We start from the raw sequence: 10,756 nt of genomic DNA, 5'->3' as shown, positions 1-10,756 counted from the left end.
AGGAGGAGAGGGTGGGTCTGACAAGCCATCAGGCAGCGACTGAAAGTTCACGCTTGGAGGAGCAAACAAGAGGAGCAGTGATTATTGAGACGGTCAGCAAGCTTCCTCTCCTTTTCTCTGCTCTGCTGCTCTACCTTCATCTCTCCGTATCTTCCTCTTTCTCTGCTCTACCTTCATCCCTCCTTATCTTCCTCTTCCTCAAATTCGTTCAGGTCGCGCTCGTCGCCATCTCCGCCTTCGTCACTACCTACGCCACCAACATCTTCACCACCATCCTCGCTGAGGTGACGGAGAGCGGGAGGAAGGGATGGCTGAAAGTAGGAGCAGGAGGGATACAAGAAGGAAGACTTGATGTGAAGGAGTCAAGAAGAAGAAGAAGAAGAAGAAGAAGAAGATGGAGAAGAAGAAGAAGAAGAAGATGGAGAAGAAGAAGAAGATGGAGATGATGATAAAGTTTGTAACTTCAATCACACTGGTTCACTCAAAATCCCACAATTTCATCCAGCCGGCAAGTGGGAGAGGGGGAGGAGGAACAACCCAGATCACTTTCTGTCTCTTCCTTCGCGGCTCACACCCTGTATGTCCTCATATCCTTCACCTCCTCCTCCTCCTCCCGAGGGGTATAACTTCCGTTTCCGTTGCCGTTCGCATGCTCGATACCGTTTCCGTTCGCATGCTCGATGCCGTTTCCGTTCGCATGCTTGATGCCGTTTCCGTTGGTGCCGATGAGCGAGCTCTGCCCCTCCTCCTCCTCCTCCTCCTCTCCCTTCTCTATCTCATCCATCTCCAGCTCCAGCGAGGGGAGGGAGGGGAGAGGACCTGAGGGTCCCATCCCCTCGACCGCTCGCTGCCACCGATGGTACCCGGGGCTTCGCGGCATCTCGACGGAGAGCCGGATCAGGCCTGTGCTGGGGGAGCCGGGGGCCTCGTCGACTCCTCCGGAGGCGTTGCTGCGCATGTGCTCGACCGACCTCCTCCCCTCGATGGACCGTCGGATCTCCGTGGACACCCGATGCGCGTGCTCGACGGCCTCGACGGCCTCGTTAATGTTCCTGTTCCTCCATGGCACCCTTGACATCTCAGCCGACCGCCTCTCGACGATCGACTCGTGCTCGGGCGTGAAGGTTAGGATCCTGTTGTGCTCCCCCGTGCACTCAATGTGAAGTGCAGTCTCCTGGGAGATGAACACAAAGGGTCTCTTCTCCTCCCCGTACTTGCGTCCCACCAGCAGCGGCTGCTTCGAGAGCCTCACGGCTCCCTGCACGAGGAGGCAGGGGTACCGGATGACGTGCTTCCTGCCCTTGATCAGCGTCTTGAGACTCGCGTTGCTGAAGGGGATCTCAGTCGTCATGTTCTCGAACAGCTGCGGCAGCTCGTTGGCGAGGATGTGCCCGTGGTGCTGCCAGAGCTTGAGCAGCACGGTCGGGTACTTGTCCACTATCATGCTCAGCTGCTCCTTGCCGATCATAAACGCGACCACGTCGGGCGTCACGACCCGGGCTGAGCCTCGGTTGAGGGCGGGGAGGTCGGCGTTGGCGAGGAGGAACTCGATCTCTCCGATGGTGCTCCCTGGTGTGCAGGACACCGACTTGGAGGGCTTCTCATCCTCCTCCAGCAGACACTCCTCCTCCTCGAACGCGCAGTCGTCGGTACTCCAGTCGACGCGGCCCTGGGAGATGAAGTAGATGCCCTGGAAGGGCTCGCCCTTCTTGAGGAGGTCCGCTCCCTGAGGGAAGATATGTGCCTTGAGGGCGAGCGAGTCGTAGAGCTCGTCGAACTTGTTGGTGGGGATCGACTTGAAGATCGGCCATGTCTGCACCACGTTCGCCTGCACCGCCACCTTGGGGTAGCGGGTCGTGCACTTGGTCATCTTGTCGTGGATCAAGTGCTGCAGCCTCTCCTTCTCTCCGTCCGTGATCTGCGACAAGTTTGACAGCCCGTGCACCTCCTCCTCGAACATCTTCAGCACCAGGCAGCACGCCTGCCTCGTCCTCACTGACTTGGCGATCTTGGAGTTCTCGTGCTCCATCGACTTGAGCACCTGCTCTGCGTCGTCTCGCACAGTCAAGCTCTCGTCCAGGATCTTGAGGAACACTTCCGACAGCGCCCCGGGCCTGATCTCACACCTTGACGTCTCCTCGTGTGCTCGCACGATCGCACTCACAATCTCGAACCGCTCGGCCTCGTTCTGCTCCACCAGGTACGTCCACACGAACCGCAGGAAGCTGATCTCCTGCAGGTACCTCAGGTACCACGGCAGCTCCAGCAGACCCTCCGACTGCAGCCAGTGCCACTCGAACCTCCTGTAGTCTCCACCCGAGTCGTAGCAGTGATCGAGAGCCATGTCCAGCGCCCACAGCAGCCGCCGGTAGGGTCGAGCAGCGATCAGCCCTGCGTTCCACTGCCCGGTGTAACTTGCTCGGAGAGAGGTGAGGTATCTCCCCAGGAACTCTCGCTCGATGTCTGCTGGGCTGTCCAAGTGCGCGAAGCTGTGCTGGCGCTTCTCATACATGTAGCTGCTGCTCCCCCCGAGCTCCTCCGTCTCCTCCATATTCTCTTGCCGCCCAGTCAGCGCCTGCTTGCCGACGATCGCGGCAACCGCATGCCAGTCAACGTTGGCGAGCTCAGGGTGGATGGTCCGGTTCTGGAGGGTGTCGAGAAACTCTTCGTGCTTCTCGTCAAGGAAGTTGAGGGCTCCCTCGTAGAGCTGCTTCTCCGCATGCGACACCTCCGACATGCCCAGCATCTTGATGATCTTCTCCATCAGCGCCGCGTTCACCAGTGTGGTGAGGACGACGATGCCGGCTACGTGAAGGAGGACGCGATCTCCGTACCTCTCGTCGACCACAGCATGCTGCAGCTCCAGGTTCACAGAGACAGCGAGAGCGAGGACGAGTCCGACGGCACCTGAAAAGAACAAGTGAGAAGAGAAGGGGACAGAGTTGAGGCAGAAGGAAAGGCACGAGAGGATATGGATGGAGGAGTTTCTGAAGATAGTAAGGATGTGAAGGTGATAAGAGACATCATCATCATCATCATCATCATCTCCATCATCATTATCATCATCGCCGCTCATGTGAACAAGCTCTCACCTCTCAGTCCTCCCCAAGTGACGATGAACATGTTCTTCACAAACTTCTCCCACGAGCACGTGCGGCTCTGCAGCCCGTACCCATAGTTTCGGAAGTAGGGCGAGCAGATCACGACCATGAAGGCGCGGATGGCGAGGAGGCAGAGATAGAGTGCGATCAGGTAGCCCCAGTCCGACCCGGAGAAGGCGTCTTCTCTTGCGATGAAGCCTCGCTCAATGATGATCGCACCTGACGGATCCAAGTCAACTCCCCTGGAGAGGAGAGGGAGGAAGAGGAAGCGGAGCTGGCTCCCGAGGGGAGTGAAGGGAGGGGAAGCGAGAACGGCGGGGCAAGAGGAAGGGGACGGGATGAGGAAGGAGGGGGCGGAGGGCGGGGAGCACCAGCAAGCACGAAGATGGTGGTGTCTGCGCAGAAGACAACGATGGACCACACGGCATGAAGCATGTGCGCAGCCTCCTCGGTGTTGATGCTTGTGTTCCCGTACCCTGCCATCATGATGCCGATCGTAACCACCGTCAGAACTCCCGAAACTCCAGCTCCGCTCTCTGCGACGTAGAAGCCAAGGTACGCCTGTTCCCGCTCCTTCAGCTCTCTGCTCCTCCCCTCCCTCGGCTCTTACCGTGCACACGGTGACGATGGTGTCCTGAATCGGGTCTTTGGTGTTGTTCAGCCAGAAGACGCTCCCAAGGAACATGGCGAGCCCCAAGGCAGGAGCCCCCAGCACCAGCTGGAACCCTGTGGCGACGTAATTGCCGATGGTGCTGGGCTCGATAAGGATCATGAGGCAGAGCTCGTACACGACGATGGCAGTCCCGTCGTTGAGGAGAGATTCAGCCTCGATGAGCACGCGCAGGTCGGGGAGAACTCCGAGCTCCTTGAGAAGAGCGATGACAGCGACGGGGTCCGTGGCGCTCAGGATACCTCCGAAGAGCATGGACTCAGCCCATCCCCACTCGTAGGGGAGCATGTAGCGCCCGACTATCGCGATCAGGAACGTTTGGACAAGCATGCCCGGACCTAAAGGATACGTCTAAGGGGCATTGAAACAGCATGTGGAGGGGGAGGAAAGCAGCCTGGGAGGCGGGGGGAGAGGAGAAGAGCAGCAGGAGGGGAAGACGAGGGAACGCAGAGGAGTGACCTGCAAGGATGATGGCACTCCCGAAGTGATTGGAGAAGACGTAGAAGTTTGTTCCCATGGCACACTCGTAAATCAGGGCGGGGAGGAAGACGAAGAGGATGAGATGCGGGTCGATATTCGCCCACAGCGTCAACGATCTGCGAGAATGGTCAGGGCAAGCACTTGAGGGTTGACACCGCTGGGTACATGGTTGCGAGCTCCTTCGTCTCTCCGTCGTTGTCTTGGAGGTTCTTCCATGCCAGCGCCCCCCAGCTACCTCCCAGCACCAATAGAACGACCGAGTAAGGAACTCTGATCTTGAGCTTCCGGTGTATCACCTGAAAATGCCGTCAGGTGCTGGTCAAACAGGGGAGACGTGCGGACCTCCAAGATGAATCGGCAGGCACAGCCGATCAGTAGACAGATGAACAAGAAGAGGAGGACAATCTCTGGTCCGTGCAACTCGTGCTGCTTCTGCTCCTCTGGAACCTCAAGCTCCGTCATGTTTCGTAATTAGTGAGACCACAAAGTCGCTGCTCCACCCTGCAGGGCATCCCGAGTTAGGACGAGGGGAGGGACAACAGATGGCATGCACCAGAATTATTGAAGTTTCAGCGATCTCGACAAAAAATTGAAAGAAATATCCACCCTATTCTGCTGAAAACGTGATCAGTAGACGATGCAAACCTTAGCTTCTCAAGGTAAAACAATTCAACCCACTCAGCAACGATAACTTCACGACACATGGCAGAACCAATCACGGCAAATATTCAGCGACAAATAAAGAAGCAATACAACAATAAGAGAAGGCAACATTTCAACCAGGTGTAGACAACACTCATGGGTACGTGCATTTCATGACAAGGGGTTGGATCACTTTCACAAAGCACGACCCTTTGCAAAACATTCTTCAAGTAATGATTTTGATCTCAAAACAAGGGGAGAAGCGCGGTTTGACATTTCGAATGTTCAACGGGTCAAGGCCGGCAGGGGAGGACTGGGATTGTACAGCACTCAATCTATGAACAATGCAAGACAAACAAGATGGTAGCGTGAGCCATAGGTAGCGTCATCCATCGAGGATATCAAGTGATAGTTGTCGTCATCATATCCTCCTACTTCTCCTGCTCCTCTTGTTCCTCTTGTTCCTCCTCCTGCTCCTCTTACTCCTGCTTCTGCTCTTGTTCCTCCTCCTGCTCCTGCTCCTGCTCATGCTCCTACTGCTCCTGCTGCTCCTGCTGCTCCTGCTCCTGCTCCTGCTCCTCTCCCTGCTCCTGCTCCTGCTCCTCTCCCTGCTCCTGCTCCTGCTCCTGCTCCTGCTCCTCTCCCTGCTCCTTCTTCGCCTACTCCTGGTCCTGCTCCTGCTGCCATTCCGACATGCAGGTGGCGGCCAGCAATCGCAAAGAGCTGCAAAGAGGGAGGCGGGAGAGGGGGAAGGGGGGAGGGAACCAGGGGTGGGGTAATGGACGCATCGAGAGATGTTAGGGGGTAGGGTAGGGGTGGTCAATAGTACCACTGCCTGTTCTCAGACCTAGCAGCTGACTGGGGAGGGGGTACTAGGGATTTTATGAGGGTGGGTAGTTGAGACAAGCAGGAGTGGGTGGGGTGAATCTCGGTTTACGACGGTGGGGGTACTCCACGTGTAGGGGAATGTGAAGGAAAGAAGTCGGGGAATAGAGGGGGGTGAGGAATGTACGGAGATAGGGGTACTTACTGTAGGGTAGGTGGTATGGTGACCGGTGGTGGAATCAATCAAAGCCTGTTTGGGGTGGGTACAAGCGTATTGAGGTAGGGTACATTTGTACCTGCAGGTGGTTTGAAGAAGTTCCAGGGTAGGGTCCTTTGATTTAACAGGTAGGTCAGAGATTAGGTAGGGGGGTAGTGATGCGCCCAGGTATAGGGTTAACATGAGGGGTAATTGACCAGTTCTTGGGGAATGGTGGGGGTGGGGGTGGGGGTGGGGGTGGGGGTCCCGGGGATGGTCAATGGGGGTAGCGCTTAGGGTGGAAAGGGGGTAGTAAATAAACCCCACCCCATATTTTTTACTCAAAGAACGGGTAGGGGTACACATCTTGGAATGTCAGCTTGTCATCAGGGTGATGAGGGGTAGTTCTAATATAGAAATAGGGGGTGGTTAGGGTATTGGAAGGCGACACAGTATATTGAGTAAACATTGAATATACGAGTTCAACTTGAGTAATATTTTAGTTAAGACCGGCGCGATGCCGATCGCCCGGCCCTCACTACCGTGATCCTTTGAGTAAACTGATCCGATCGGATCCGCGGCCGGCGCGGAGGGGGCCCGGGGGCCCGGGGCCCGGGGCCGTCCGGGCCGCGGGGCCCACACTGTGACTTGGCAAGGCTGTCCAACGGTCACCGTCCTGGCAAACTTCCGAAGTTCCGAGTTCAAGACTCAGACTCGCCGCGGCCGGCCGGGTGACTCAGTTCAAGTCGGACCGTCGGCCGTACTACTGGCAGTCACAGTGACACGGTCCGATCACGGTGATCCGGGACTCGATTCCCGAGTCCCAGGCCCGGCGCAGTCACTCAACCGTTGAACCATGATGCCGGCATGAAGCACTGCCGCGGCAAAACCTGGCACGGTTCTAACTCAATGATTCTCAAGTATCGCCGGTTACACGGCACCCGTGTACGGTAACCGTTGAACGGCATTGCCAACGCAAACCGTGGCATCGGACCGAGACCTTTCAGGCGAGGCACAGTAAGAAGAAGCTCGTTTAAGTCGGGTACAACCGGCACCGATTGTGAACAACTACAGTACTAGTACAAGGACCGTCACTGCTGTTGTCCCATCCTGACTATGTTGCAACATGATCGAGAATGACTGCATTCTTCTATCAGAGTGCTATGGTTCTCCAACCCTCACAGCACTACTTCAACTTCCACCTTCCTTCTCCTACTGACAGCTTTTGCCAACAAGGAACCAGACAAGTCCGTACATGTCTGATTTGACCCCCGCGGCTATCGCTGAGGCTCCTGCTCCTGCTCCTGCTCCCACCGCCCCAACCCTCCATCGCTATTGACGGCTGATGATACACATGTACATCGACACACCCGACGCCGTCTGCTCGCATGGTCAGATCATCGGATCCATCACCAACCCCTTCCTCTCTCGCACTCAGGTCTTGTTAGGAGGGTCTAGGCCGCAGTAGGCGTGAGCTTGCTGCGGGTTCAGCTCGAGTACGTTGGCAAGCACGCTCTGATCATCCCCATTCACGTCGGGATACTGAGGCATTGGAGTGAGGGAGATCTGTGCCGTTCAGGCAACAGAGCAAGAGTGAGCATACCGCGACAGGGATGCCCTCGTCAGTGACCTGCTGCTCCTCTCCGTTTATACCATTCGCACTCGCACGCCGAGATGGCAAGTAGCTGAAGCATGTCAGGTGCGCAAGTCTTGAACGAGACAAGGAGCGCTCACATCCTCTTGTAGTACGTGTAGACGATACCAAAGACAAACATCGTAACTGTAGCAAGTGAGCGAGGCGAGCGAGCGGATAGAACAGTCTCGTACCAAAAACTACGATGTAGATTATGGTAAACTCGCTGGTATCTCCTGCTCCTGTTCCTCCTGTCTTGCTGCCGCTAGACTTTCCGCCGCCGCCGCCGCCTTTCCTCCAGCCCTCCATTCTGTTCATTCCCAGGATGCGAACGATGACGAGCCTTGCGCCGCTTGTTCGAGATTCATAAAACTGAACTGATCTTATTTGAAATTACATAGTGAATTTTGGCATTCTGCACTCAAAAAAAAATTAACTTTAGTACTAGCAGGTGGTCACTTCGGCGAACACTATAATAGTTTTAAAAATATGCCGCAACTTCAGTGAGTGAAGCTTGAAGTGTCAGATGATCACTGGGTCCGAGTCACTGAGTGTGCCGCGGCCGCGGCATGCCCGGCGACTCCGGGCCGTGCCACGGTCCGACACGGGCAGTGACGCCTTACTACGGTAGGGCGCGGCCCGCGCCGCCCGGCCACAGGGCCACCGTCACGCGGCGGCATGACCGGACTTGTCGGCGTAATTTGAACGGCGCGCCGGCCGCCGGGCGCGGCCGCTCCCCGGCGCCGGGCCTGGTCCGGCAGTGGCCGGGCCGCCGGGCCACAGGGCCACGGCCCGCGGCATGACCGGACTCGGCGGCGTAATTTGGCACGGCGCCCGGGCCCGGGCAGTGGGGCCGGGCCGCCCTGGCAGGCCGCCGTGGGCCGTGCCTAGCCTCACTGATACTTCCCCTGCTCAGGGGCTGTCCGAGCGGCTTAGTAGAGCCGCCTCCCCCTACCCCGCTCCGACACTGAGTCAGGCTCCCGGTCCACAAGTAGACGGGACCGTCCCGGCGTACTGACCGTACTTGCTCCCTGCTCCCCAGGCCCTGCGGCTTCCCTGCTCCCTGCTCCCTCCGAGTGCGGCTCAGTTTTGGAGCCCTGCCAGCCTCCCTGTTCCCTGCTCGAGTCCCTGCTCCTCCCTGCTGCACTGCCGCAGTGCTCACTGGGTCGGCCAGCCCGTAGTAAGAGTCGCTCCGGGACTCGGTCCGGGTCACGCAGCCGGGCCAGTGGCAGCTTAGTGTGAACTTCGGCAACGAATACAGGACTACAGGACAAGCTTTAGATCAGATTCATTAATTTTCAAAAATACAAAGTGTTTCATGGGAAGAAGAATATCGGTCATCTCCGAGGCAGCTGATGAGGTCTAGCTTCAACGGTCCTGCTTGGGGGCATAGGAACGGAACTCGTACGACAAAGGAGCTGTAAACATTGACAATCATCGCCTTTCGTTTCTGTAACGTGTTTTTCTCACTCAGCTCCCGTCCATATCACCTCGTCGTCGTCGGTCGCAAGAATGTACCATCTCAGCCACCTCTCGTTCAACCCATTCGCACTGACTGCTCTTGCAGCCAGATCCTCGCTGGACACCTCTAGCTTGACTCGTTCCTTGTGCTCCTCAAATGCTGCAGACTGGACGTCTTTCACAAGCTCCGTTGCCGTCAGCGCTGCCTGTTCGGCCGCTCTCGCGTCCTTGTGGACCCCGTACCCGGCCCGTGTGTACGGCCAGCGCCGGACCCCTAGACGGCGACACACGAGCTTGAGCGTCGTGAGCGAAATTCCCTGCCATAATGTGAGCAGGCGAGAACTAGGAAGGAGGCAGCAGCTTACCAGGGCTTCCGCAGCTTCCTCCTGTCGCACGTGGAACAGGCGCGAGATTTGGGGGAGGGAGAAGGAGATGCGGCATACGCGGCGTCCCCTACGGATGTTGACGAAGATGGCGGGGGCATCGGATCTGACGGGAGAAGTGGGGGAGGACAGGGAGGACATCGCGTGGAGGAGGAGCGCGGGTTGCAGAAGTGAGGGGAACCAGCGAGAGGAATAGAGTCGACGGGCAAGCTGGGCTTTTTTCCCCCACTGAAAAGAATGTTTTCGATTTCAAGCTGATGCAGTAAAATGTGAAATGACTTTATTTGGATCTTCTCCCAGGTGGAAACGTGACCTCGAATCGACAATTCGTCCCCACATCGTGACTTCATATCCCCGGAGAGCGAAAAGTACTTTTTTGAAGCACCAGAAACAGTCAGGCTCTTCTGCTCTCATCGGAATCGCTCTTTTTCGTTGGGGGATGACATTCCCCCGCTCAAAACCTCACCCTCGCAACTGTCCCCTCCGTCCCCGCCCGGCCGCCACCAGCCTTCATGTACCCTCCCTTCCGACTGTTCAATGAGGGGTAGGGGTTATTGGTACCGGTGAGTCCGCCTCATCAGACCCAGCCTGTTTTAACGCCTGTAGGGACATGGTATTGAATCGAATCAAATCACTTAGTATGCCGCCGGGACGGTCACGGTCACGGCTAATGGGCACGGGTCAAAGCCGGAGTCCTCTACTGATGTCCTCGTACTGATTTTAACTTAACTTTGAGTAAAGAAGTCAGTCTTAAGAGTTAAGTAAACTCGGATGTCAGGGAGTCAAGCCTCCTCTCAGGCTGAGTCTCTCACTGTGAATAGCGGCCTTCGGCCCGGGCCCGTCGAGCCCCCCGGCAGGCGGGGCCGGGGGCCGGCGGGCCCCGGGCCGGCCGGGAGGTCACGGCACGGTAGTCACTAGTACCCCTTTGTTTGGCAACATACATGATAGACCGTTAGACTTCCTCCGACACCCACGTGATGCTGTTGAGCCACGTCGGCCCTCCCGCCTGGTTTGACAGCAGCTTGTCAACCACTGGCAGTCAGACGTCAGCTGGACACGAGCAGAATGAAGCTCAACGTCACTGAGTCACCTTTCCTGCCGGCGAGCATGGCGCTCGTTCCACAGACAGCTGCACCCAGCGATCGCTTGAGGTTCAGTCGAGCCTGCGAGGTAGCTGAGAAGACGAGGAGGACTGCGAGGTGAGGGGTGGATGAAGGAAGGAGAGGACTCCAAGAGGAAACGGGGGGGGAGGGGAGGGGAGGGGAGGGGAGGGGAGGGGAGGGGAGGGGAGGGGAGGGGAGGGGAGGGGAGGGGAGGGGAGGGGAGGCGGTAGGGAAGGACGGTAGGGACCGAAAGGGCGAACGG

The 10,756-nt window shown here is 57.4% G+C and overlaps 4 protein-coding genes across 4 annotated transcripts; all 4 read right to left on the bottom strand.

Annotated features, from left to right (window-relative positions):
* Positions 1–450: 450 nt before the first annotated feature.
* Positions 451–1,167, bottom strand: GUITHDRAFT_156674 (hypothetical protein). Its single transcript, XM_005818035.1, has one exon. It carries the CDS (start codon positions 878–880, stop codon positions 569–571), a length of 312 nt encoding a protein of 103 aa, XP_005818092.1. The 5' UTR covers positions 881–1,167; the 3' UTR covers positions 451–568.
* Positions 1,168–3,072: 1,905 nt separating this feature from the next.
* GUITHDRAFT_91269 (hypothetical protein) lies at positions 3,073–4,868 on the bottom strand (the record flags this gene model as incomplete). Its single annotated transcript, XM_005818034.1, has 7 exons — positions 4,805–4,868; positions 4,594–4,752; positions 4,417–4,547; positions 4,231–4,367; positions 3,712–4,109; positions 3,473–3,662; positions 3,073–3,320 (listed from the first exon to the last, which is right to left on the bottom strand). Exons 2-7 carry the CDS (start codon positions 4,711–4,713, stop codon positions 3,073–3,075), a joined length of 1,224 nt encoding a protein of 407 aa, XP_005818091.1. The 5' UTR covers positions 4,714–4,752; positions 4,805–4,868.
* Positions 4,869–7,348: 2,480 nt separating this feature from the next.
* On the bottom strand, positions 7,349–7,689 carry GUITHDRAFT_122685 (hypothetical protein; the record flags this gene model as incomplete). Its single annotated transcript, XM_005818033.1, has 3 exons — positions 7,349–7,480; positions 7,518–7,599; positions 7,649–7,689. The coding sequence occupies 3 exons, from the start codon at positions 7,687–7,689 to the stop codon at positions 7,349–7,351; spliced, it is 255 nt and encodes an 84-aa protein (XP_005818090.1).
* A 2,654-nt stretch (positions 7,690–10,343) lies between these two features.
* Positions 10,344–10,554, bottom strand: GUITHDRAFT_122684 (hypothetical protein; the record flags this gene model as incomplete). The annotated part of the gene is made up of 2 exons (XM_005818032.1): positions 10,344–10,423; positions 10,482–10,554. Coding segments are annotated over 2 exons (153 nt in total), but the record flags the coding sequence as incomplete, so codon positions are not given.
* Between the last annotated feature and the right edge of the window lie 202 nt (positions 10,555–10,756).

This window comes from Guillardia theta (genome assembly GCF_000315625.1).
Source record: "Guillardia theta CCMP2712 unplaced genomic scaffold GUITHscaffold_403, whole genome shotgun sequence".
Taxonomy (NCBI): domain Eukaryota; class Cryptophyceae; order Pyrenomonadales; family Geminigeraceae; genus Guillardia; species Guillardia theta.
The sequence above is the reverse complement of the archived record's forward strand: the minus strand, read 5'-3'. Positions and strand labels throughout refer to the sequence as shown.